This window comes from Staurois parvus, unplaced genomic scaffold (genome assembly GCF_062004578.1).
Source record: "Staurois parvus isolate SC_StPar_1 unplaced genomic scaffold, SC_StPar_1.0 ptg000109l, whole genome shotgun sequence".
Lineage (NCBI taxonomy): Eukaryota > Metazoa > Chordata > Amphibia > Anura > Ranidae > Staurois > Staurois parvus.
The window spans coordinates 53,678-79,942 of NW_028317905.1; the positions used below are offsets into that span (position 1 = coordinate 53,678).

The window sequence follows — 26,265 nt, forward strand, 5'->3', positions numbered from 1 at the left end:
CAGATGCTGTCCAGAGCCTTTTTTCATCATCAGAAATGCATGCAAAGCGTTTTCCATGTATTCAAATGGACCCGGTACACCAGCGCAGGCAGTTCCAGATTTTGTGTGACGGAAAAAATGCGGCATGCATTATGCTCATGATGGGATCCATAGTGAATACAACCAGAAAAGACCAGTCATCTCAACACATACTGCTCTCTCTGCTTCTGCTCTCTCTATTTCTCTCAAAATGTCTGAAATAGTTAATTATTTACTGTTTTTCAGTGCATTCTGGGCATTTGGGAAGGTCTTCTGAGGTTATCTTTTAAAAATGCTTCTAAACGCAAGCGCGCATGAACGCACATAAACGCGGTATGCAAACGCAGCTTAACTGACGTTTTTTAACCTATCTAGATTTTTTCTGCTGCCCCCATGTGCTTTCCAGCCCCCTGAGCTCTTTCCCGGCCCCCCTCATCCCCTGGATGCTGCGGGGGATCTGTCAGGCTGGAGAGCGGGAAAGAGGCCAGTAAATGTGTCATTTTCTTCCCTTCCTTTTTCGAATGGACAGAGTCAGTGATCGATGCCAGTCACTGACCCTGCCCATTCCTAACTGAAACATAGTAAACTGTGTTTACTATGTTTCAGTTTGTGAATAAACAGGAAGCTCTGTACACAGCTATTCCTAGGCTGAGGCTGCAGAGATAGATATTGAGTGCTGTGTCCTTAATTTTTGTCTCAAACCTTTCTCTGTCTCAAAGGTGGAACGTCAGAGATCTGCGTAGGCCCCTGATATCTGAACAAAGCCCCCCAACGGGGCTCTTAAAAAAAATTGTAAAAATATAAAAAAAAAAAAAAAAGTGTCAAAAATATATAAATACAATAACAAAGATAAAAAAAAACTATTGACACCAGTGGCTGCATTTCCAGGGTCACAAAGTTGCACTTGCGACCGGGCCCTGGTGTTCTGCCACTGGGCTTGGAAAGTAGGGCCTGGCCAGAGGTCAGGGGGGCCCTTCATGGTTTATTGCACCTGGGCCCTGAAGGTTCTAGTTAAGACACTGGTCGGAAGAAATGTGGAAATAATAAAACAAAACTTTCTTGAACCTGCAAGAGTTTGTCCAAATTCTCCTTTGTGTCCAGGTGGATGTTGACAGCAAGAGTCTCTATCCAGGCATTGTCTGTATTTCGAGGATCATCCAGGTACCCGTGGAAGACCTATCAGAGAAGATAGATATGTTGTTGGGTCCTAATGCTGTTAACCTGATTTGGTGCACCAAAATGTAATCAGCAAACTACCAACCTCTGTCCCAGAGCCCAGCAATGCCAGAAATTCACTCAGGTCTGTATGCACTAGCAGTTCCTTGAACCTAACGGGAATCTGCTGTCCAGGATCCAGTATGCCCTGAAAAAATATTCCCAGAATGCAGAAAAAAGATATTACCCTGAATGCTCCGCAGTGGAATGGTTAGCATTTACAGGAAAGGTGGACTGCAGCATAGTACATACACTTAAGCAGACCTACCATTTACACCATACAAAGACATTTTAGACAATTGTGTGCTTACAACAGTTTGCAGAAGGCCCTTTTCTGACTGTGATATCATGACTTGGCACCTTTGCATAAAGTGAGTTCCATGAATACATGATTTGACCAGCGGCAAGGAAGAACTCAAATGGCCTCAACAGAGCTCTGACCCGAACTAGAATGGAATGGGTCTTCTCATCCTCCTCTTTTGGCTGAATGGACACAAATTCCCACAGACACAATTCAAAATCTTGTGGAAATTTTGCCACAAAGAATGGAAGCTATTATAGCCGCAAATGCAGGGGAATTGGGCAACACGGTATTTCTGCCCATGTTTTTAGAAGAGAATTTCCCACAAGCTAATATAGGTGTGATGGTCAGGTGTTCACAAACTTTTGGCTATACAGTCTAATTAATTTGATTATATTTAAAACTAAAACATTTTTTTCAAAATTTAATTCCGAGGGTGTTTGTATTCTCCTCATGCTTGTCCTCTGGCAGCCACCATGGTAAGCCACATCACCATCCTGCTTTCATAGGTCAGAGTATTTTTGCTGGCAATGAAGTGCTGTGGCAGTCTTACACATACACACAGAGTGACAGCTATCACCGTTTGATCAGTCTTGTGATATTTGACCAGGGGTGGACTGACCATTTGGGAACTTGGGCACTGGGGGCCCCAGGAGATGCCCCTGGTACCTTTCATAGGCTTTTTTGGGTGCGTTTTAAGTGTGGGCGAGGACACAGGGGCCCTTTGATCCCCTATTGCCCAGGGGCCCCATGAGGTGTCAGTCCGCCCCTGTATATGACCTATGATGTGGGGGTATGTCCAGGGGTGTATTTATCACAAGGCAATCAAGGCATTTGCCTAGGGCGGCATTCTTCTGATAAAGGGACAGAAGAAGGGACATATGCGGCATAGAGACCAGGTGGGATCTGAGAGAGGCTGTGGGCTGCTTGATGGTGAATGCAGAGCCTGAATCTCATTCCCAGGGATGTCCAGAGCTGTGAAGGTGAATCTCTCTCTTGCAGAGATGTGTGTTAGTGGAAGGCTCCCTTGGGTGTGGGGGGACAGGGGTGTTGTTGGTCAACGTCAGGCTATCTTCGCAGGAAGGGGGGGGGTTCCATTTTTTTGTTGCCTAGGGCAGCACAAAATCTAAATACACCACTGAGTATGCCACATATTCAAAGAGGTTCATCAACCCTATTGCTTTTCAAAGTGACATGACCTTCTGATTTATTGAATGAGAAAGTTTTACAATTCCATCTGTTTCATCTGCAGCATAGAATTTATGTGGCAGTTTGTTTTACCCAGGAAGCATTTGGATGCTGTGATGGACTGCCTGACACCCTGACTGGGTATCTCCACCAAATTACAGCTTCATCCACTCTGGAACTCAAATATAGAAATTTTACCCCAAGCATCAGACAGAACCAATGTTGGAGTAAAACAGGATTGACTTTATTAACAAACAGCACAGCATTTATACACAAAACCTTCCCCCTAGACAGGTATGGCACACATTACAAATCCCAGGAGAGAATTACATAACATAAACAAATAAACAATCAAACACAAGAAAACAATGGATTCCTTCCTGGCACCTAGTAGTTTGGACTCTGGAGGTGATTAAACAAAATAAGAGTTTATCACCAAAACCTACTTACAGCAAACAACAGTTGATGCCAGGAAACCTTTAGCAGAAAATCATGTTTCTTAACCCTACATGTGATGGAATTCACCCCCTGCCCATAACACATTGCTGCAGGATAATAGTTCCACTAGCAGCTCACAGAATCTGTCCCTACAGCCCTAATTGCATTGAAAGTGTAGCTGGTATAATTCATGGCCAGCCAGGTACCCAGAGAAGTGATATAACTCTCTTGGGAAAAGGTTCTTTGTAACTCCAAGAAGGGGGTCTCCCTAGTCCTGGGTTCATAGTGGGTGGGAAGGAGGCTGGCCCCCAGGCCACTTCAGGAGCCCAATTCACGGTGGTTTCCGTGACAGCTGAAAAAATTACAGAAAACGGTACATAATCCAGAGTACATGCCCTCCAACATCAGTCATCCAGGAGGTTCAGCCATAATTCCCCAGAATGACATGTAATACTCGGTGTAAACGCGAGTGCTCAAACACCAACCTAAGACCAAACAGCACATTGGTATACATTTTCCCTCCATCATTACTGTTATTTTTTCCCTTACCCCCGGTAATGACCAAAGCTCGTTTCCTCTCCACCTCACTACCAGAACTTCCAGAATATTCTTGGATGCTGTCTGGTTGGGGCCGCTGGCTGAGCCGGGGCTCCACCTAGCAATGCAGTCAAAAGATGAATCAGTCAGTAAATGCTGTCACATTGCAAAATGATTGCCAAAAACAAGCATGAAAGATACTCTAAAAAGATGCAGTGTACCCTAGCAGCCACTAATTGACGTCTGTTTTGGGACCTCTTACTTACAGCATGCACAGAGATATGTATTCTGTACAGAGATAGTGCATATTGTCCTTTGTACTGTGCTTACTTTGTGCTCTGTCCTGACAATTTTCTGCTGCCTTGCTGTGTCCTTTATACCATCTGATCCATCATCTCCACAGGCCTACTCTGTTCTCTGTGCTGTCCAACTTTCGCCTCTATGCTGTCCTGCTCTGTCCTCTGTACTGTCTAATCTGCCTTCTGGGCTGTTCTGCTCTGTCATTTGTACTGTGTACTCTGCCTTCTTTGTTGTCCTGCTCTATCCTGTCTACTGCACTGCTCTGTCTTCTGTACTGTCTAACCAGCCCTATGTGCTGTCCTGTTATGTCCTCTATGCTATCCTGCTGTGTCCTCTGTCCTGTTCTGCTGTGTCCTTTGTACTGTCCTGCCTTGCTATCCTGCTGTGTCCTCTGTACTGTCTACCCAGCCCTCTGTGCTGTCCTGCTGTGTCCTCTGTACTGTCTACTCTGTCTTCTGTGCTGTCCTGTTATGTCCTCTGTCCTGTCCTGCTGTGTCCTCTGTCCTGCTGTGTCCTTTGTACTGTCCTGTCTTGCCATCCTGCTGTGTCCTCTGTACTGTCTACTCTGTCTTCTGTGCTGTCCTGTTATGTCCTTTGTGCTATCCTGCTGTGTCCTCTGTCCTGCTGTGTCCTTTGTACTGTCCTGCCTTGCTATCCTGCTGTGTCCTCTGTACTGTCTACCCAGCCCTCTGGCTGTCCTGCTGTGTCCTCTGTACAGTCTACTCTGTCTTCTCTGCTGTCCTGTAGTGTTCTCTGTGTTGCCCTGTTGTGTCCTCTGTCCTGCTGTGTCCTTTGTACTGTCCTGCTGTGCTATCCTGCTGTGTCCTCTGTACTGTCTACCCAGCCCTCTGTGCTGTCCTGCTGTGTCCTCTGTACTGTCTACTCTGTCTTCTGTGCTGTCCTGTAGTGTCCTCTGTGTTGCCCTGTTTTGTCCTCTGTGTTGCCCTGCTATGTCCTCTGTACTGTCCTGCTGTGTCCTCTGTGTTGCCCTGCTGTGTCCTCTGTGTTGCCCTGCTGTGTCCTCTGTGTTGCCCTGCTGTGTCCTCTGTACTGTCCTGCTGTGTCCTCTGTGTTGCCCTACTGTGTCCTCTGTACTGTCTCCTCTGTCTTTTATGCTCTTCTGCTGTGTCCTCTTTACTATCTACTCTTCCTTTTGTGCTGTGCTACTCAGCCCTCAGTGCTGTTCTGCTTTGTCCTCAATACTGTCTACTTTGCCTTCTGTGCTTTCCTGCTCTGCTACCTGTGCTAACCTGCTGTGCCCCTTGTACTGATAATAATGTAGCAGGCTCCTTGTACAAGAGGATTCAGAAGGAATCACACGTTCAGCAGTCAGTCCTTCCTCTCTCTCCCCTATTTGTAAAACCTGGGCATTCTGCCAAGTTCATGACTCATCCACTACACAGCAAAGAACGCTGGGAAGGGGAGGAAGCAGGAAGTGAAGGGGAGAACGGAGACACACGAGGCTGGAGAAAAGACAGGGACATGTGGAGCCCGTCCAAGCAGAGGAGGAGGCACTACAGCACCCAGCGCGGATAGAGGGACCCTGCTGTGTGTTCAGAGTCTGGTGAGCTGTCCCCCTGGAGAGAGTAAGACACACCATTTACACTTTGCATATAGACTGGGACATCCGCACCCCACTGCTGGGATCTCACCCATCCGGGGCCCTGTGCAAGCCACAGATCCCTCTGCCTGCTTTGCCCCTCACCACCAGTGTAATTGAGACTGTCTGCCCCGGGGACTGACACATACTGGGAGATTGCATCCTGCGACTGCCCCTGGTCTTGGGGTGCTTTGTGTTGCGTTTAGACACTGAGGTTGGACCCTCTCAGCCCAGAAACCTAGTGAAATTGGATGTAACCCACACCAGCTGAAACTCCAAAGAAGCCTTCAGCTGTTATTTACTTCATTGTAAGGACTAAACGTGCACCAACTAGAGCTCCACCGTTACAAGGACTGAAGTGGGGGAATCTGGCTTAGTAGCTTTATTAGAGGTACCTCTTTATTGCATTCTGTTCTGACTCTGAGGTGATTTTTGGCTAACGCCCCTCAGAAGCAGAATCATACACCGGTGTGGGTAATACATTTCATTGATAGAGTATAAGTAAGTTTATTTGTTTGATATCAGTTGTATTCTGCTTAAAGTGCGACTCTGCCATCCGGAGACTCTTGGCTGTGAAGCCCTCTAGTGGCAGACCAAATTTACTGCATTGCATAAAAGAAGAAAAGTAAGTTTTGAAGTTGAAAGGGGAACCCCACCCCTCTACACTGCATTTCATTCTCCATAAAATTGTTCTTGTTTCATTTAACCCTGTGTCAGCAAATTTCTTGGCGGGGTATTTGCTATTCATTACCAGTTGTGCCAGAGGGATTGGGTTTGTTTAGGGTTGAATCTACTGAGCGCAGGACCCATATTATATTCCAAGGGGCAGTGCTACAATAATAACAAAGGTGCAGCGCTAAAACCTCCATAAATAATGTATGATAATATAAAGTGCAAAAGCTTATAACCTGGGAAATTGCTCTGTCATACAAGGTATGTCAAAAAAATATATAACAGTAATGCACATATATTCCCAATTTCAGGAGAAATGCATAAATAAATAAATGAAGTGACATTAGTGCAAACGCACATCCACAATAGTGACTGTTGGTGCTAAAGTGACAAAGTCTATATAGCAAATTCATAGGAAGTGAAGCTTCAAAGCAAGTGATCCACTGTGTGTCTTTCCCTGTAATAAATGTGTGATTTGTCTCTAATAAAACTAGAAAAAGGAGAACAGAGACTTTCAGTTCCACATCAACAGGTAGAACATATACCATTGACAACTTCATCACATGCAATAGTAAACACGTAGCGTACCTACTCCAATATAAATTTAAATCAGCACACATAAATATAAAAAATCCTCAAAAATCCCTTAAAGTCATATCAATATCCTTCCCCTGAAGTACCAATAATTAACAAATTAATAGACTTAAACCCAAAATTCACAATTACAGTGCAAAATCAAGTCCCAAAGTAATTTCCCAAAAAACTATGCAAAAATAAAATAATCTAAAAATATAAATACATCAATCAAATAAAATAAAATAAAGTCCCAAAACACAAAGGGGTTTATTTACTAAAGCTGGAGAGTCCAAAATCAGACTCCCTTCTGCATAGAAACCAATCAGCTTCCAGGTTTCATTGCCAAAGCTTCATTGAACAAGCTGAGGTTAGAAGCTGATTTGTTTCTAGGCAGAAGGGAGTCTGATTTTGGACTCTCCAGCTTTAGTAAATAAACCCCAAAGTGTCCAAATAATGAGTCCAAACTAAGATCAAATCTTGATAGGAAGACGCTTCCTACTCCACTGAAGAAGATGCAAATCAATCACAGGTGCTCTTCAATTCCCTTAAAAAAACAAAACAAAATCTAGACATAGTATATTACCTTTTAAATAATATACCCCAAAGTGCCACACATGTATCATGCACAAAGAACACTCTAGTGTCGCAGCACTCATGTGAAAAGTATATTACTAAGTAAATGTCACTGCACACCTTATACCAAGTGCAAAAATCCGTGACAAGATGGCAACGGAGCAACATGCCATCAGAGAGCTCTGTCGCCCCACTGCCTAATCCGCTGCCATCCGGGCGGCAACGGACACTACGAGGGCCCTGACACACCTGCGGCCCCTAGTGAAGCATCCGGGAGGGGTCCCGAGCAGTTTTGGCCCCCTCTGAAATCGCGGCCTACTACAACCGGCGAAGCCGTGGCCTCGATTAATTTGCGGGCCGACTTGCGACCGCCGCCGAATCGCGGCTCCGCCGCTCCGTCCCTCGGCTCTCGCCCTCTGACACACAGCGGGGTGGTCCTCCCCAGGCGGCCCCTGACCCTCTCCACCGTCTCCAGGGCCACAGCAGCCTGACGCAAGGCGACAACAACCACCCCACCAAAGATCAGCCTAGCAAGGACCACCAAGCTGACAGCAGCCCAGGACCACCCCAGGATACCTGCACGGCAGCACCACCAGAACGGGTAAGCTGCCACCACCGATCCCCACCGACCTGCCAGCCTCCGCAGGGCCCTCCTCACTAGCCCTGCGTCCATCCCTGACTACCAGGAACCAGCTCAGGCCCACTGATCGCTGCTCCGCTGCCCAGCCCATACATCGCTCCTGGGCCCACCCCTGGACACCCTGCACCCAGCTACCGGGCACCCAGCTACCACCCCTGGACACCCAGCTACCGGGCACCCAGCTACCACCCAGCTACCGGGCACCCAGCTACCACCCCTGGACACCCAGCTACCGGGCACCCAGCTACCACCTCTGGACACCCGACACCCGGACCACCCAGCGAATCGAGACGTCGCCGCACCACGCCTCCCTGCTCCCCTCCGGGGTCCACGCAGCCGGGCACCTACCACCACACAGCCCTGAGCCCTATCTGACAGAGTCAAGCCTGCCACGCGGCCCTCAGCACCCTGGTCCTAACTCACTCTACCTCCAGACGTCGATCCACACCACCTCCTGACGACAACCCTTCAACACCTCCGGACGCTGCGCCCTTCAGCGCCTTCTGCGCCTCCCGACACCGAGCCCTCACCACCTGACACCCGGCCTCAACATCTCCAGTCACCGAGCCACCAGCATCACCAGACGCCGTGCCTACCAACACCCCCAGACATCGCACCCTACGACCCCTCCACTCGCCGATCCACCGGACCCACTGAAGACCCCTCGGACGCCAGCATACTGCACCCACAGATTGCAGCCAGCCAGCTGCTGCCCTTTACTCCCACTCTCCCCCTACAGAAGGACTCTAGTGGACTCCTCCACGGTGATACAGACTCTCCACATCACCTTGCCCTGACCCGTATCCCTTCACCTCCCCTGACCCGAACAGCACTGCACTCACCCCAGCATGCCACCTGCACTTCTCCTCCTCGTTTTCCTCTCCTCCATCCCAAAAATCCCCTCCCTCTACCCGCCCACCCCCCCAAAACAGCTCTACATTGCCCCTTCACTTCTGCCCTCTCCCCACTACGGCACTCACCACCTCCTCCTGGTACTCCAGTCCCCCGTCGACCCACGTGCCACCACTACCAGACCCACACGCTCCTGCACCTCCCATTCCCATGTCACCCTCCTCACCCTTCTCCTTCTCCTATCCGCTGGAGATATCTCCCCGAACCCTGGCCCCTCACCACCTCACCCCCCCTCCAGGAACCCCCCCTCCAGGGACCCCCCTGCTCCTGCCAGCCGCCGCAACCCCCTCAACCTCATACCTGTGCACCTCCTCCCCGCATCCATCCCCCCTCTCTCGGTTGCACTTCTGAACGCCCGTTCGGTCTGCAACAAACTAACTGCCATCCATGACCTCTTTATCTCCCGCTCCCTCAACCTCCTAGCCATCACCGAAACCTGGGTACAGGCCACTGACTCCACCTCCCCTGCGGCACTCTCCCATGGAGGTCTCATCTGGTCCCATTCACCAAGACTGAGCGGTCACAAAGGTGGTGGTGTCGGCCTGCTCCTATCACCGCTGAGCACCTTCTAGGTCCTCCCTAACCCCCCCTCCCTAACCTTCTCCTCCTTCGAGGCTCACTGCATCTGGCTCTTCTCACCCACCCCCCTAAAGATCGCAGTGATCTACAGGCCCCCCGGATCCATAGCCCGCTTCCTGGATGACTTCGCCGCCTGGCTTCCCTTCTTCCTCTCCTCTGAGCTACCGACCATCATCCTCGGGGACTTCAACATCCCCATCAACGACAACACCCCAGCTACCTCCCAACTCCTCCACCTAACCTCCTCCTTCGCGCTCACACAATACACTCAATCCTCCACCCACATCAATGGGAACACCCTGGACCTCGTCTTCTCCCACCTCTGTACCCTTAACCACTTCACTAACACCCCCTTCCCTCTCTCCGACCACCACCTCCTCACGTTCTCCACCTCCCCTTCCCCTAACTCCCCCCCCCCAGTGCGCCAAACCACCACCAGCCGCAACCTCCACAACCTGCACCCGGCCCCCCTCCACTCGGCTGCCGACCGCTTACACGACAGCATCCTTTTTACTGTCATGTCCTGACCTAGCCACTACCGTGTACAACGACTCACTATCAGCTACCCTAGACTCTCTGGCACCCCTAACCACACTCAACATCAAACCCAGACCGCTCCAACCATGGCAGAACGACCATACTAAATGCCTCAAACGTCGCAGTCGTGTGCTGGAGAGACTATGGCGCAAAACCAGGTCCCCTCATGCATTCTCCCTCTACAAATCTGCCTTCCTCACCTACACCTCCTCCCTCCATGCCACCAAGCAGGCCTACTTCGTTAACCTGATCAACACCCTCTCCACCTGCCCTCGCCGACTCTTCTCCACCTTCAACTCCCTGCTCTCTCCCCCCCCTCCTCCACTCAGTACCTCACTTACCGCCCACGAGATTGCCACTCATCTCCACAACAAGATTGACGCAATCCGCAAGGACATAGTCAACTTGCAATCTACCTCCCCATCTAGCCTCCCCCCTTCCATCACCCCCTCATCTCTCCCCTCCTCTGACCTCGCAACGGCACTGCCCCCCACCACACCCAAGGCCCTAGCTACCGTAACCCCCCCATCACTGCACTCCTGCAGCCCTACTACCACTGAAGAAGTCACCAGAGTCTTCTCAGAAGCCCGCCTCACTACCTGCCCCCTGGACCCTATCCCCTCTCAACTCCTCTGGTCACCCCCCTCTTCCCTCATCCGCTCCCTTGCCCACATCTTCAATCTCTCCCTCTCTACTGGCGTCTTCCCCTTCCCCCTAAAACATGCGCACATCACCCCCATACTCAAAAAGCCCTCCCTTGACCCCACTGACCTCAACAACCTCAGACCAATTTCCCTGCTGCCACTCACCTCCAAGCTCCTTGAGCGCTTGGTCTACAATCGCCTAAGCGCCCACCTAACTGACAACAACCTTCTTGATCCGCTTCAGTCCGGCTTCCGTCCCCTACTCTCCACCGAAACTGCCCTCCTCAAAATCACCAACGACCTGCTAACCGCCAAAGCCAAAGGTGACTACTCTGTCCTCCTTCTCCTAGACCTCTCCGCGGCCTTTGACACAGTCGACCACCCCCTTCTCCTTAATAAACTACTCTCCCTTGGCATCAGAGACACCGCTCTCTCTTGGTTCTCGTCCTATCTATCCCAACGCTCCTTCAGCGTTTCCTACAACGGTGCCACCTCCCCTTCACTCCCCCTCTCTGTTGGGGTCCCCCAGGGCTCTGTCCTTGGACCCCTTCTCTTCTCCATCTACACCTCCTCCCTTGGCAAACTCATACACTCCCACGGCTTCAATTACCACCACTACACTGATGATACTCAAATCTACCTATCCACCCCTAAACCTCACCCCCACATTCTCTGCCCGCATCACTCACCTCCTAAACGACATCTCTGACTGGATGTCGCTCCATTTCCTCAAGCTCTCCAAAACCGAGCTTCTCGTCTTTCCTCCTTCCCGCGCCCCCCCCCCCATCCTTTCCATCACTACCAACAACACCACCATCAATCCCGCCCAGCAAGCCAAGGTCCTTGGCGTCATTCTGGACTCAAACCTTTCCTTTCAACCTCATGTCAAATCACTTACAAACACATGCAGGCTCCACCTCCGGAACATCGCCAAGATATGCTCCTTCCTTACCCCAGACACCACTAAACTACTCGTACACTCCCTGATTATCTCACGCCTTGACTACTGCAACTCCCTCCTCACCGGCCTACCCCAGTGCAAACTCTCCCCGCTTCAGACCATCCTGAACTTAGCGGCCAGACTCATCCACCTCACCAGCCGCTCCACCTCTGCCACCCCCCTCTGCCCCTCCCTCCACTGGCTCCCCATTGCCCAACGCATTAAATTCAAACTGCTCACTCTGACCTATAAGGCCATTCACAACACTGCCCCTAACTACCTCACCGACCTGATTCTCAGGTACCGCCCTACCCGTACCCTTCGCTCTTCACAGGACCTCCTTATATCCTGCTCCCTGGTCTCCTCCTCCCTCGCACGACTGCAAGACTTCTCCAGGTCCTCCCCCATCCTCTGGAACTCACTACCCCAATCCATCAGACTGTCACCTTCCCTCCTCACCTTCAGGTGCTCCCTGAAAACCCACCTCTTCAGGGAAGCCTACCCCACCCTCACCTAACAGCCGCTGCCCTTCCCTCCTCCTACCACTCCATCCCCCACAGCCATTTCCTCCTGTACCTCTATCCCCTCCCTCCTAAATTGTAAGCTCGAAAGAGTAGGGCCCTCTTACCCCTTGTGCGCTGTTTGTTGTTACTGTACTGTTTCATGTATTGTCCCCCCCTCTATTGTACAGCGCTGAGCAAACCCTTTGGCGCTATATAAACTCGATAAAATAAATAAATAATAAATAAATAAATAATAATTACCCTCAGTCAGAAAATTTCAGCTTGTAATCAACTACATGTATACAGAGTGTCCTTAGATTGGTATCCTCTTGTTCCTTAGGACCTCATAAACAGACCAGGAATCAGTACATGAATCTCAGTAATATATAAAATTTATTGTAGCCACTTACATATAAGATCAATAAAATCAGCAAATCAGCATCCAGCTCCTAACGATCCCCTTTCCATGTGTAGAAGGTGTAGAAGGTCTCCTGATAACCAGGACATTCCCCCTTACCACTCCTGTCCAACACTCACACTCTCTGCTCAGGGGGACACCTGAAGTGTACCGTTCCTCTCCAGACCTCCGACACACAGGGGCTCCAGAATCCAAAATGGCCGCTGCGGCACTTCCGGGAACGTCAATACGTCACGTGCCCTGTACGCGTTTCGTCACTTCCGGACTTTGTCAACAAGGATGACATCTAGTCATCAACTGTACAGAAAAGGGTATAATAAATAAACATTATTGCTGCTCACCGTGTAAGTACAGGATGCAAAGAATGGTTTGGCCCAAACCAACGCAAACTCCCGATTCCTCTCAGTCCAGTTCGTCCCTTTGGGTTTCTGCATAATGTGACAAGATTTCCTTTTTAAGCACAGACTGTACTTGGTCCTGTTGTTATCATTCTAGTGATGAGGGCAGAGGAAAATCCTTATCCAGTTACTACTCCAGAGAGAACTCTACATATGAATTCCAGCATTAAGAAAGTTTGTGGGCTTCTTTTGAGCAACAAAGACTTTTTAATTCATATCATTGGGCCATATAAGCCATCATTTATACTCTGAGGAAGCTAGAGGAAAACTCATATCAGGACTATTCTTCAGGAAGATAATGCATCTAAACCATCATGGCGGCTACCTCTGCTCCCTCGACTCTGGTCTACTGCAAATGAAGGAATTATCTGCCACTAATTCTCTGTTATAAGGACAGAAAGAATTTCAAAAACCCTCTGAAGAGACTCAGCCATCAGTGGAACCGTGTGACATGCTGAGGAAGGCTATCTATAAATAGAGAAAAATCAATATTGAAATATCAGTTCTGATCACAAGCATATCTACAAATCATAGGGCCCCATAACAGAATGTTAACGTAAGACACAAACATTTCAAAGTGGCCCATTATACTGGTGTCAGAATAAAGATCCCCATTACAATGGTAGTAGGTGGCAAAACCCACGTTACTTTGATGGTAAATGGTGAAGGTTCATTTAGGTTTGTGGTTAATGGCATAGTCCCTTGTCAGCAGCAAAGCCTCCTTTACATGCTCAGTGGTGAAGCCCCCTTTTTGTTGATGCCTTCCACATGGACCATCATTGTAAAGGGGAAGTCCCTTTAAGTTAGTTGTCACTTTGGTAGCCCTTGTTATATTGGTGGTCATTGGTGAAGGCTCCTACCTGTTGGTGGTTTGTGGCAAAGCCCTGATAACATTGGCGAACAGTGGCAAAACCCTTTTCATATTGGTAGTCCATGGCAAAGCCGATAATATTGCTGATCAGCATTGAAGTCCTCTCTTTTTCTTGTTCAAATAATTTTATTATTTTAACACGGAACAGTACAAAATAATAAGCAAAAATATGGGTCATTGAAGGTGTACATTGATTGCACAGTAAGAAACCCAATAATACAAGGTTAGGCATCACTAATAAAGAGGACTCTCAAATGGCAGTTGAGGCCTAACAAAATGGGGAGGGGGGGGAATGAGGAGGGAGGATGGGGAGGGGCATACGGCTGCACGGTAGGGGGAGAAGGGAGAAAACCGCAGTATGGTTAAGGAATGATACCATCAAAACAAAAGACATAGATTACGGATTGAGAAGGGAGTCATCAAAATTGGATGGAAGGAAATGCTCTACCCAGGGATTCCAAATCTTCTTGAACTTAGGGATGGAATCTAGGATAGTGGCTTCTATTCTTGCGTGAATCATTGCCTGGGTGACCCTATTCGAAACTGCAGTCATGCTCAACGAGGGAGATTTCCATGATTTAGCGATAACCTGCTTGGCTGCGGTGGTGACTTGTAGAATGAGCTTGAAATTCGCCTTAGCGATGCCAGGTGGTTGCAGGTTAAGAAGCGCGACTAATGGATCGGGACAGAGGGTTATGGCACTGAGTGTAGATAATATTTTAAAAACCTCCACCCAAAATGCGCGGACGATGGAGCAATCCCACCAAATATGAAAAAATGTACCCAGCCCCTGAAACAAACCAAGGGGTAATCAGGGGTATATTTTGCAATTCTAGCTGGGGCTAGGTACCAGCGGGTCAAGACTTTGTAATTGGTCTCCAGGGCCACAATATTCTGCGATGACTCTTTGGTATTGGACCAAATAAGGTCCCAATCTGAGGGGTCGATTTGCCGTCCTAAATCCACTACCCATTTATTTGTATACGAGGGTAACGATGAGGTAGTTGAGGTTGTGAAGAGGGAATATAAATAGGAAATGAGACCCCGTCTATGGGGGTCCCTGAGGCATGGTTGCCGTGGTGTACGGAGCAAAGAAATGCTTCAGCTGCAGATACCTGAATATCTCAGAGGCAGGGAGGTTATGGGACTCACATAGTGAGGCGAAGGATTTAAATTTATTCCTGCATACGAAGTGTCTGGTCTGGGTGAGACCAGCCATAAACCAGCGAGTAAAGACGTGCAGCTCGGACCAAGCTGGAGGGAAGGCTGGATTTCGAAGGTATAAAAGAAGGGGATTATGGGGTGATTGTAAGAGATAACGGGACTTCAGTTTATCCCAAAGGGACAAAAAATGCGAGGTAATGGGATTCGCAATCGTGCGGCGATCAACGCGTCTCAGCCAAAGAAGGTTTGCTGTGCTAAAGGGGTCGCACCCAATGGATTCCAGAATGACCCACTGCGAGATTTCGTTGGTAGCATGATACTTTGGCAATTGTGCTATATGCGCTGCTTGGTAATACTTGCTAATTTCAGGGAGGCCCAGACCGCCATAGAGTTTGGATCGGTATAGAGTAGAGCAAGGAACACGGGGGCGGACTTTGCCCCAAACATAGGAGGAAATACGGCGCTGTAGTACGCAAAGGTAGTGAGAAGGTACTGGGATAGGGAGAACTATGAAGAGGTAAAGGATTTTGGGGAGGATCGACATCTTCACAACAGCTATCCTGCCCAGCCAAGCCAACGGAAGGGAGGACCATTTGGTCATTAGTGCCGTTAGATGAGTTAGCATAGGAATGTAGTTAGCGGTATAGAGACCTGAGATATGTGGGGTGAATTTTATACCCAAAAAGGGAACAGAGCCTTGCGACCACGAGAACGGCAGGATCAATTTTAGATGGTTAAGGTCATTGGGTGGGAGCGAGATATTGAGTGCAAGTGACTTCTGGGGATTAATTTGGAGGCCAGAGAGCGTCCCAAACCTATCAAGTAGACGAAGAAGGGTAGGTGTGGATGTTAAGGGAGAGGTGAGAAAAAGTAAGACATCATCTGCGAATAAGCACAGTTTATGTGAGGTGCCTCCTATCTCAAGTCCGCGGATATCCGGGTCAGTCCTAATCAATAGGGCCAGCGGTTCTATTGCTAATGCGAAAAGCAGAGGGGATAGGGGACAACCTTGTCTGGTGCCACGGATAATTGGGAAATGAGCAGATCTATGCCATAAGTATTTGATCCTGGCCGAAGGGCCCTGGTAGAGAGAAAAGATCCAGGTTAAGAAATGTGGGCCAAAACCCCATCGGCGCAATATGTAGTGTAGGTATGGCCACGAGACAGTGTCGAACGCTTTCCATATGTCTAAGGACAAGAAGCAAGCAGGAATATTGAGAGTTTTGGCTAAGTGTGCTAAAAGGGATGCACGTCTGACGTTGTCCCCCACTTGTCGGGTTGGTATGAAGCCGACCTGATCATTGTGGATTAGGAATCCAATGCATGTATTGAGGCGAGTAGATAGGATTTTAGCTAGGAGTTTAACATCTACGTTAAGGAGGGAGATTGGTCTATAATTGGACCATTGCGTGTCATCTGAGTTCGGCTTAGGGAACATAGAGATGTTGGCTTGCACTGTATCTGAGTTAAAGGTATGGCCTGAAAGTATGGCGTTAAACGCAATAGTCATGATAGGCGTGAGAATGGGGGCAAACTTTTTATAATATGTGGCAGAAAAGCCGTTGGGTCCTGGGCGTTTACGGGGCTTTAGGGAATTGATAGCATTTAAGGTTTCAACTACTGAGATAGGTCGCTCCAGTGCTCCTAAGTGATTCTCAGCCAATTTCGGGAAAGGAAGGGAAGCAAAAAGGGCTTCAGCCTGGGAAGAGTCAAAGGGCGTGGAGGCAGAGTAAAGGCACGAGAGATGCTTGTGGAAGGTGCGCAGAATCCATTCGGGGTTGCTGGTGAGATTTGCAGTTGAGGTCCATAACCGTATGGGTCTAACAGCTTGGTCTAGTTTACGGAGAGAAAGAGCAAGGAAAGTGCCAGGTTTGTTGGCTTTAGTGTAGAATTTGTGTCGAGATCTGAGGATGGAGAGCTCAGCTCGGTCCGTGAGGAAGAGGTCCAGGGCTATGCGGGAGTGCTCGAGAGCTTTTTTGTTAGCAGGGGTGGGGGAAGTTTGGAAGGCGGCATGGGATTGGTCATAAGCTTGTTCAAGGAGGAGGCGTTTCTGCCTCCTCTCTCTACTCAGGAAGGAGGCTTTGCTGATACAGAGTCCGCAAAGTACTGGTTTGTGTGCTTCCCATAGTAAGAGGGGGGAGATTTCAGGGGTTTGGTTTAAGGAGAGATAGTCCTTAAGCACAACTGCTATTTCTGAGCAATAAACTGGGTCAGCCAGCAGGCTTTCGTTAATGATCCAGGAGGGATTAGGGGGAGCTGGGGCCAAAGAAGCAATGGTAGTGATCACTGCACAGTGATCCGACCAAGGGATTGGTAGGATGTCAGAAGCTAAGATGCGGGGGGAAGAACTGGCGGTCATAAAAATATGATCTATTCTCGAAAAAACCTTATGTGGGTGTGAGTAAAAAGTATACTGGCATTTAGAGGGATTGAGTTCCCTCCAGGAATCGACCAATGAATAATGGCACAGTATGGATTGGAAGGAGTGGTTGGGGGTATGCGGAGAAGGGGATTGCGGGGATTTGTCTAGAAAGGGGTATATTATATGGTTAGAGTCTCCACAGACTATGAGCGTGCCTCGTTTATGATGATCTATAACCGAGAAGAGGTGGGAAAGGAACGGCAGAGGACCCTGGTTTGGAGCGTAATAAGTGGCTATGGTGACCTCAAAGTCCAGCAATTGCCCAACAAGTATGATATAACGACCCTCTGGATCCTTAATCTCAGCATGTAACTTAAAAGGAGTTGTACGGTGGAGGGCGACTAAAACCCCTCTACACTTAGTGGCAGCAGAGGCCGCGTAGACCTGTGGGTAACGAGGGCCAAAGAATTTGGGAATAGAGGTAGGAGTGAAGTGTGTTTCCTGAAGACAGTCTATATGCGCATTATGTGACGCAAATGAGCGGAATGCTTTGTTGCGCTTCTGCGGGATGTTAAGACCCTGAACATTCAGGGTGAGGATATTCAAGGAACCCATGGGTAGAGCAAACAATGGGTAAACGGATAATGAGGTACCATCAAGAGGGCTGTTTTGTGAATTTGGCATAGGGAGGGCATGCGGTTGTTGGAGCTAAGCTTTAACGTGTAGTCGTATGCGAGAGCAAGGGTGGGGATGGGGGGAGGAGAGGGTATTCTATGATAGACACTGAAGAACATAAAAAAAACCCCAAAAGAAAGGGAAAAAAAAAAAGGGAACGGTCCCCGGGAACACCCAAAACCTGGTGGCCCGGGGAGCGGGTGTAGCCCAAGTGGTGTAAAAAAATGGGACACCAAGGGGGCTAGTGGTGAGTGCACAGATACGCAGGCAGCTAGGAAGACAGCATGTAGACAAAGGCATATTAAAGCGATCCTGGTAGGAAGAAAGCACCAAAATCAACAAGCAAAAGGCCCGGAGAGCCAACAAACCAACCGAATCGCCGGAACCGAGGGTCCACCAGGTGAGGTAAAGGTTCAACAACAGCCTAAACATGGCGAACATCAAATCAAACAGTAAACCAATATGGTTCCCAACCCGGGCAGCATGTATCCAGTGCTGGTCAGACGTAGGTAAAGAAAACAAAAAAACAAATGGAGTCTAACAGGCCAGTATAAGAATACAAGGGTGCAAGGATAGCAGTCAGGTAGAGAGTCAATTGACTAAACCCTGTGGGTGGCGACTGTGTGGGTGGCAACAGACCACCACATAAGGAGCAGGATTAAGGGTCAAAGGTGGTCAACGGGATTCAATCCATTGAATCTTGTGGGGAGGGAGCAGGAGAAGAACCCTGAGGAAGTCACGTGTTACCGTGACGCAACGCGTCGGTACGCGAGGAGGATTCTGGGAGCGCGGTGACGTCATTTCCGGCGTGGCGACCATATTTGAAATCCCTGTATCAAAATACCCATGCAGGAGATTTATAGCATGGGGTATTGAAGGCCTGTGAGAAGACGAATATAAATCTGCTGCTCCTTGGAAGGTACCACAGGATATGAATTCTATCTAGAACAGGCCAGTGGACTAAACACACACCACATGAAAATGCAATGTTTCTCCTCTTAGATACCGTGGATGTAAAGTGAAGGAGTGGTGGTTCCCTCTGGTGTAGCTGTGACTGCTTCCTTATTTATCTTGGGAACGTATGCTTCTTAGACCTGGGGATCTTCACTGATCCGGGGATCACATCTACCCATCTTCAACTGCATCTTTACCACAGTATATACATCATTCCTTTTGGGACTTTGTATTGACTTTGGAGTACCTATCAAGCATACTGACTATTTATTTTTTATCTTTTTATTTTCTAGCGCTGCACTTTTTACTTAGTTCTATGTGAGGATTTTTTGGTTGTCCTGTGTGTTCTAGCTGCTCGTCTTTAGAAAGCGCTCACTTTCATTCACTGTTTCATAGGAGAAGAAAAGCGTCCCCGCTTGTGTACGTTTAAGTTAGGGATCCGTGATGGCTGGGATTTCTGCGGTGAGCACGACACTGAACGCCTTCTTAAAGTCTCAGACTGTGCATCGGGAGGGTGCAGCTGGAGGTTCCGTAGCACATCCTGAAGCTCATCAGTAGTCTTGCATACGTGGTCACGGGCTTGATAGCGGAAGTGTACCGCAAAGGCAAAGCACCATTTATATGGTATACTATGCTGTTGAAGCACTAGCAAGTGCGGTTTCATGGCTCTGCGTTTGGTGATGGTAGTAGGGCAAAGGTCCTGAAACAGCTGGTAATGATGGCCTTGGAACAGGAGGGACTCCGAATTGCGGGCGGCTTGTAGTAGTTGCTCCTTTGTTCAGAAAAAATGAAGTTTAACTATGATGTCTCGCGGTGGGCCGTCAGTGCGCTTTGGAGCTAGTGCCCTGTGGACCCTATCCATCTCAAGGCGTTCTATTGGGATAGCGGGGGCGAGCTCTTGGAATAGCGCAGTAACTGTAGAATGGACATCAATGATTGACTCAGGGAGGCCACGAATACGCACGTTGGAGCGTCTGGCCCGGTTCTCAAAGTCCTCTAAACGCGCCTGAAGTATAGGGTTTTCGTCACGCAGCAAGTCTAGCTCATCCCCTTGCGTTTGGAGAGATGCATCAATGTCGTCCACCCTCTGTTCTAGGTCCGCAGTGCGTTGCCCCAGCTCACGGATTTCCCTGGACAGCTGGTCAGTTATGCGGTCTGAGGTCTGTTTCAGGGCCTTATGTAGCATTTTCTCAAAGTGAGTTAGAATGTCAGGGGCAGTGAGGTCAGGCATCAAGGCATGTTTGGGGGTCGCAGTGTCATCATCTGACTCACCCTCTGAAGAGCTTGGGTGGCTCGGCTGCTCCGTCTGCAGGGCTGCAGGTCTGGAGAGGGCTGGCTGGCTGTTACGGTGCTCCGATGCGGCGGCCATCTTGGAGGAGGCACGGGTTAGGGCCTCTTTTATGGGCTTATGCGGCGGCGCCGCTTGATGTTTATGTGCCCCCCTGACCATATTGACAGGTGGCCGGGGGGTTGCACAGTTGATCGGTGCCGCTCGTGGAGCGGTGCGGGCCCGGATCGTGCGGCGGTGAGGCTGTCTTCCCTGCGGCGCGGAGGAGCCTCAGGGAGACATGTCCTGCGCCGTCAGCCGCGCATGCACACTCCTTTTTGAAGTCCTCTCTTTTTATTGATGATCAGTAACAAAACACTCATTACATTGATTGTCAGTAGTGAAGCCCTTGTTACATTGGAGGTAAGTGGTGAAGCCTCCATTACATTAGTGGTCAGTAACTATGCCCCCCATTACCTTGATGGTCAGTTGCAAAGTCTTATAGGTGGTCAGTGGAGACATCACAATTAGATTAGTAATGAGTGGATAGTGATGATGGCTCCATGACATTGGTAGTCATTGACTGTGTTGCCTTCACAGGCTAATTGAATTAAAGTTACTTATATGGACATGTAGTGTACTACTGCCATCTAGTGGCAAACATGTATGGCAGGTCTCCTCTGCATATGTAAGCTCTCAGACAGGAAGTGACTCTTGGTTTAGGAAGCTTGTCAGCCATTTTAGACTTCTATTCACTGGGGATGCAGTGTGCTTGCTTCTCTCCCAAGGGGCTTGAGACATCATCACCTGTAAGTGCCTTTCTTCTGTGTTATCTGTCATTTATGTTACACTAGTTATTCTATGTATACTGATATGCTGTCATTGTATTGTGTTTCAGTTTCACCTATAAAATAAAGTTGGATTCTTTGGTAGACAACACAAGCAGTGGGCTTCTGTTTGCTGGAGATTCTGACAAGGTTTTAGCTGTCCGTTTAGAGCCACACATAGTCAGTGTTTTGAGAACGGAACAGTGAAAAGGTGTAGCGCAACAAGCCTGGAGATAGGAGTCACTGCACAGCAGTGAAAAGGTGAAGCGCAACAAGCCTGGAGATAGGAGTCACTGCACAGACAAAATGAGTCTAAGATCAGGAAGGCAGTATAAGGCTGAAGATCAGTCACCCGGGACACATCAAGGCAGGGAGAGCATGCCAAGTGTCCAGCAAGATGATGCACGCTCACACTCGTCTAGATCAGCAAGGTCCAGTCAGATTTCATCAGCAAGTGCCCTTTTAGCCAGAGCTCGCGCCAAAGCAGAGGCAGCTCGTGTTCAGCTAGAATTCGCTGAGAAAGAGGCCACCGTTATGAAGGAAATTGCTGAGAAAGAAGCCGCCGCTGCAGCAGCAGAGGCTGCCATTATAAAGGAAAGGGCTGAGAAAGAAGCCGCCGCTGCAGCAGCACAGGCTGCCATTATAAAAGAAAAATCAGAAAAAGAAGCAAAGTTGCATATTCTTCAGCGTCAGTGTGCAGCCGCCGCCGCCGCAGCAGAGGCCTCAGCTTATGCCGAAATGGAACGGTATGGAAGTGGGTCTATCCACGAAGGCCCATATATGCCTGAGAAACCCCTCTCCTCAGTAGAACGCACAAGGGAGTATGTCCAAGAACTTTCAAGCAGCAATGCAACAAAACAGTTCCCTAATCTAGAGTCAGCTGAATCTAAACCAAGACCAGCAGAACCCCTGAGCGTACGAAAACAAACCGATGAGGCCAGCAGTACCAGAGCGATTAAAAATTAATCCTTAGTACAGCAATCCAAACACCAGAGTACACAAGATGTCACTAAATATCTTATCCGTAAAGAAATGGTTAATTCGGGCTTTCTCAAGTTTGATGACTGCCCTGAGAATTACTGGGCATGGAAGTCTTCTTTTCTGTATGCAGTCAAAGACTTAGGCTTATCAGCAGCCGAGATGCTGGACCTGATGATAAAATGGCTTGGGACGGAGTCAGCAGAACATGCAAGAAGGATGCGCAGGGTACATATATTTAACCCTCCAGCAGGACTTGATATGGCCTGGCAAAGGCTAGAGGAAAGATATGGATCACCAGAGGCAATTGAAGGTGCTCTAATGAAAAGACTTGAGTCTTTCCCCAAGCTAAACAGCAAAGACAACTTGAAACTGCAAGAGCTGGGTGATATTCTTTGGGAAGTCCAGTGTGCCAAAGAAGAAGGCTATTTAAGAGGACTTGCACATTTAGATACCGCCAGCGGTACTAAGCCAATAGTGGAGAAACTACCTCACAACCTGCAAGAAAAATGGGTGAGTGTTGGAGCCAAATACAAAGAAAAATATGATGTCCCCTTTCCCCCTTTCTTTGTGTTTTCTAGATTTGTACAGCAGCAAGCAAGGATCCGGTGTGATCCCAGCTTTTCCTTCATCACCAGCAGTCAACTGCCAAAGGCAGAAAAGCCACTTAGATCCTACAATAGGACTTCAGTGATCGCCCACAAGACAACGGTTCCCTCTGAGGACCCAGGCTGTCCAAGCAGCTACAAGGTAAACACCTTTGAAGGTCCTGACAGACTTTGCCCACTTCATAAAAAGCCCCATCCTCTAAACAAGTGCAAAGGGTTCAAAAGTAAACCCATCAAGGAAAGGATAGCCTTTCTTAGACAAAACGGCATCTGCTTCAAGTGTTGTAGATCCACTAAGCATCTAGCAAAAGACTGCAAAATACAAGCGGATTGCTCAGAATGTGGCAGTAACAGACACATCACAGCTTTACACCCTGATACATTGCATCAACCACTAGAGGTCGCTGAAGAGCAGAAAGATGAGGGCAGGGAGCAAAAGGATAATTCAGCTACCCCAGTAATGTCCAAATGCACTGAAATCTGTGGCGACAGTACAAGTCCACGCTCATGTGCCAAGATCTGCCTAGCAACAGTGTACCCCACAGGGAAAAAGGAGAAGGCAGTTAAGATGTATGTAGTTCTGGATGAACAGAGTAATAGATCACTGGCAAGGTCAGACTTTTTCGATGCCTTCAACATTACATCAAGTGCTATCCCATACACCCTAAAGACATGTGCAGGAATGATAGAAACTTCAGGAAGAAGAGCTACTGACTTTACTATTGAGTCTCTTGACAAGAGAGTCCATCTCTCACTTCCCATTTTGATAGAGTGTGATATGATACCGGATGATAAAACAGAAATCCCTTCACCAGAAGTAGCCCGTCATCATCCTCATCTCAATTCAATATCTCACCTTATTCCAGCTATCCAGACAGATGCCTCTATTCTTCTACTTCTTGGGAGAGACATTCTACAAGTACATAAGGTACGCCAACAAATTAATGGGCCCTTTAATGCCCCCTATGCCCAAAGACTTGACCTAGGGTGGGTCATAGTAGGAGAGGTTTGTCTAGGAGCAGTACATCGGCCTGACAGTGTCAATACGTCAAAGACATCTGTGCTACTGAATGGACGCACATCCCTTCTAAGTCCATGCCAAAACAGCTTTGTTGTGAAAGAAACCCTTAACATCCCAAAACCATACTGTGACTTTCCTTCTAGTTACAATAGAGACATTAGTAGTGGCATGGAGTCTGACACTTTAGGGAACTCAGTATTCCAGAGAACAAAAGATGACGACAAACAAGCAATGTCTATAGATGATCGAGCTTTTCTCCATATCATGGATAAAGAGACTTTCCAAGATGAAAACAACAATTGGGTAGCTCCCTTACCCTTTCGCACACCAAGGTGTTACTTACCCAGTAACAGAGAGCAGGCCTTAAAGCACCTGAACACACTACGTAAAACCTTGCAAAGAAAGCCTGAAGTGAAAAAAGACTTTACAGAATTCATCAAAAGGATGCTTGATAATAATCATGCTGAAGTAGCACCGTCACTGGATGAAGGTAAAGAACACTGGTATCTGCCAATGTTTGGCGTTTACCACCCACACAAGCCAGACCAAATAAGAGTTGTGTTCGATTCCAGTGCTCAACATGGAGGTGTTTCATTGAATGATGTACTCCTGAGTGGCCCAGATCTAAATAACACACTTCTGGGTGTCCTCTTACGCTTCAGGAAAGAGCCTATTGCTTTCACAGGTGATGTGCAACAGATGTTTTATTGTTTCCTAGTGAGAGAGGACCATCGTGACTACCTGAGTTTCCTGTGGTACAAGGATAATGACATAGCTAAAGAGGTGACAGAGTACAGAATGAAAGTACATGTTTTTGGTAACAGCCCGTCTCCTGCTGTTGCCATATACTGCATGCGCAAAGCTGCCCAGAAAGGTGCAGAATGTTATGGTCAAGATGCCAAACACTTTGTGATGAGACATTTCTATGTAGACGATGGACTTGCTTCAGCTAACACACCTGAAGGAGCAGTCGACATTCTCAACAAAGCAAAACAGATGCTGGCGGAGTCTAATCTGCGACTACATAAGATTGCCTCTAACAGCAAACAAGTCATGGAAGCTTTCACCGCAGAAGATAGAGCTAAAGATCTCAAAGACCTGTGCCTGGGAACAGACACCCTTCCTTTACAGAAGAGTTTAGGCCTAAGCTGGGATCTAGATAAAGACTGCTTTGTGTTTCAGGTTTCTTTAGCAGAAAAGCCATTCACAAGAAGAGGGATCCTATCCACTGTGAACAGTCTTTATGATCCTCTCGGGTTTGTAGCACCAGTCACCATAAAAGGTAAGGCCTTAGTTCGTGAACTGTCAAGTGGAGAAAGTGAGTGGGATGCCTTACTTCCACAAGAGAGACTCCATGAGTGGGTCCAATGGACAGAGTCTTTACAATGTCTTCAAATATCCAGATGTTATGTTCCTGTTTCATTGTCACAGGCCTGCAAGAGAGAACTATACATCTTTTCAGATGCCTCCATTATAGCAATAGGTGCAGTCGCTTACTTGAAGGTAAGTGATGCAGGAAATGTCTGTCATGTTGGATTCGTAATGGGAAAATCCAAACTGAGCCCTAGGCCGGCACATACAGTTCCACGCCTAGAGTAATGTGCAGCTGTACTAGTGGATGAACTGTATGAGCTAGTGAGAGATGAGATAGACCTGAGCCTAGATGCTGTGAAATTCTTTACAGACAGTAAAACAGTTTTAGGCTATATTTGCAACACTACAAAGAGATTCTTCTTGTATGTCTCCAATCGGGTGAATAGGATCAGACAAACAACCTGTCCAGAGCAGTGGTTCTACGTACCCTCAGAACAAAATCCTGCAGATTATGCTACCAGGCCTACACAGATAGCTTGCCTTCAGAACTCTATATGGTTCTCCGGTCCACCTTTTCTGTATCAGACAGCTGTAGATAATCCTGATGACAACAATGTTTATCCTTTAGTGGATCCTGAAGCTGATCCTGAAATTAGGTCAGAAGTAGTAAACTTCAGTACTAAAGCCTTTGACACCAGACTACGGCCGCATTGTTTCGAAAGATTTTCCAACTGGAAGAGACTAAGCAGGGTTATAGCAAAATTAATTCATGTTGCCAAAAGCTTCCAAAAGAAAACTAATGATGATCAACCCGGAAGTTGGGGAGTTTTCCATGAAAGAGTCAGTTTAGAAGAACTTTCACAGGCCAAAACAGTTATAATTTCTTCTGTACAACACGCATGTTTCAGACAAGAATATGACTGTATTGAACAACAAAGGACACTTCCAAAACAAAGCCGTCTTACAAAACTGAGTCCCTTTGTAGATCAAGATGGACTATTGAGAGTAGGTGGCCGTTTATCCTTTGCCACGCTGCCAGATGAGGAGAAGCATCCTGTCATCATTTCTCATGATCACCACATTGCTACATTGATCGTAAGATATTATCACAACCAGATAGTTCTCCAAGGGCGCCACATAACAGAAGGTGCAATCAGAGCTGCAGGTTTCTGGATTCTTGGTGGAAAACGTCTAGTGTCTGCAATCATTCACAAATGTGTCGTGTGCCGTAAGCT

At 48.1% G+C, this 26,265-nt stretch overlaps 1 protein-coding gene across 1 annotated transcript in view; it reads right to left on the bottom strand.

The window, feature by feature from the left end:
- LOC149467462 (transient receptor potential cation channel subfamily M member 2-like) overlaps positions 1-26,265 on the bottom strand; it is a 342,560-nt gene that overhangs the window by 11,180 nt on the left and 305,115 nt on the right. Inside the window, exons 30-33 of the mRNA XM_089671623.1 lie at positions 12,933-13,019; positions 3,710-3,815; positions 1,280-1,381; positions 1,084-1,194 (exon numbers count right to left, since the gene is read on the bottom strand). Of these exons, the coding sequence (XP_089527749.1) occupies positions 1,084-1,194; positions 1,280-1,381; positions 3,710-3,815; positions 12,933-13,019 (406 nt within the window). The remainder of the gene's footprint in view (positions 1-1,083; positions 1,195-1,279; positions 1,382-3,709; positions 3,816-12,932; positions 13,020-26,265) is intronic.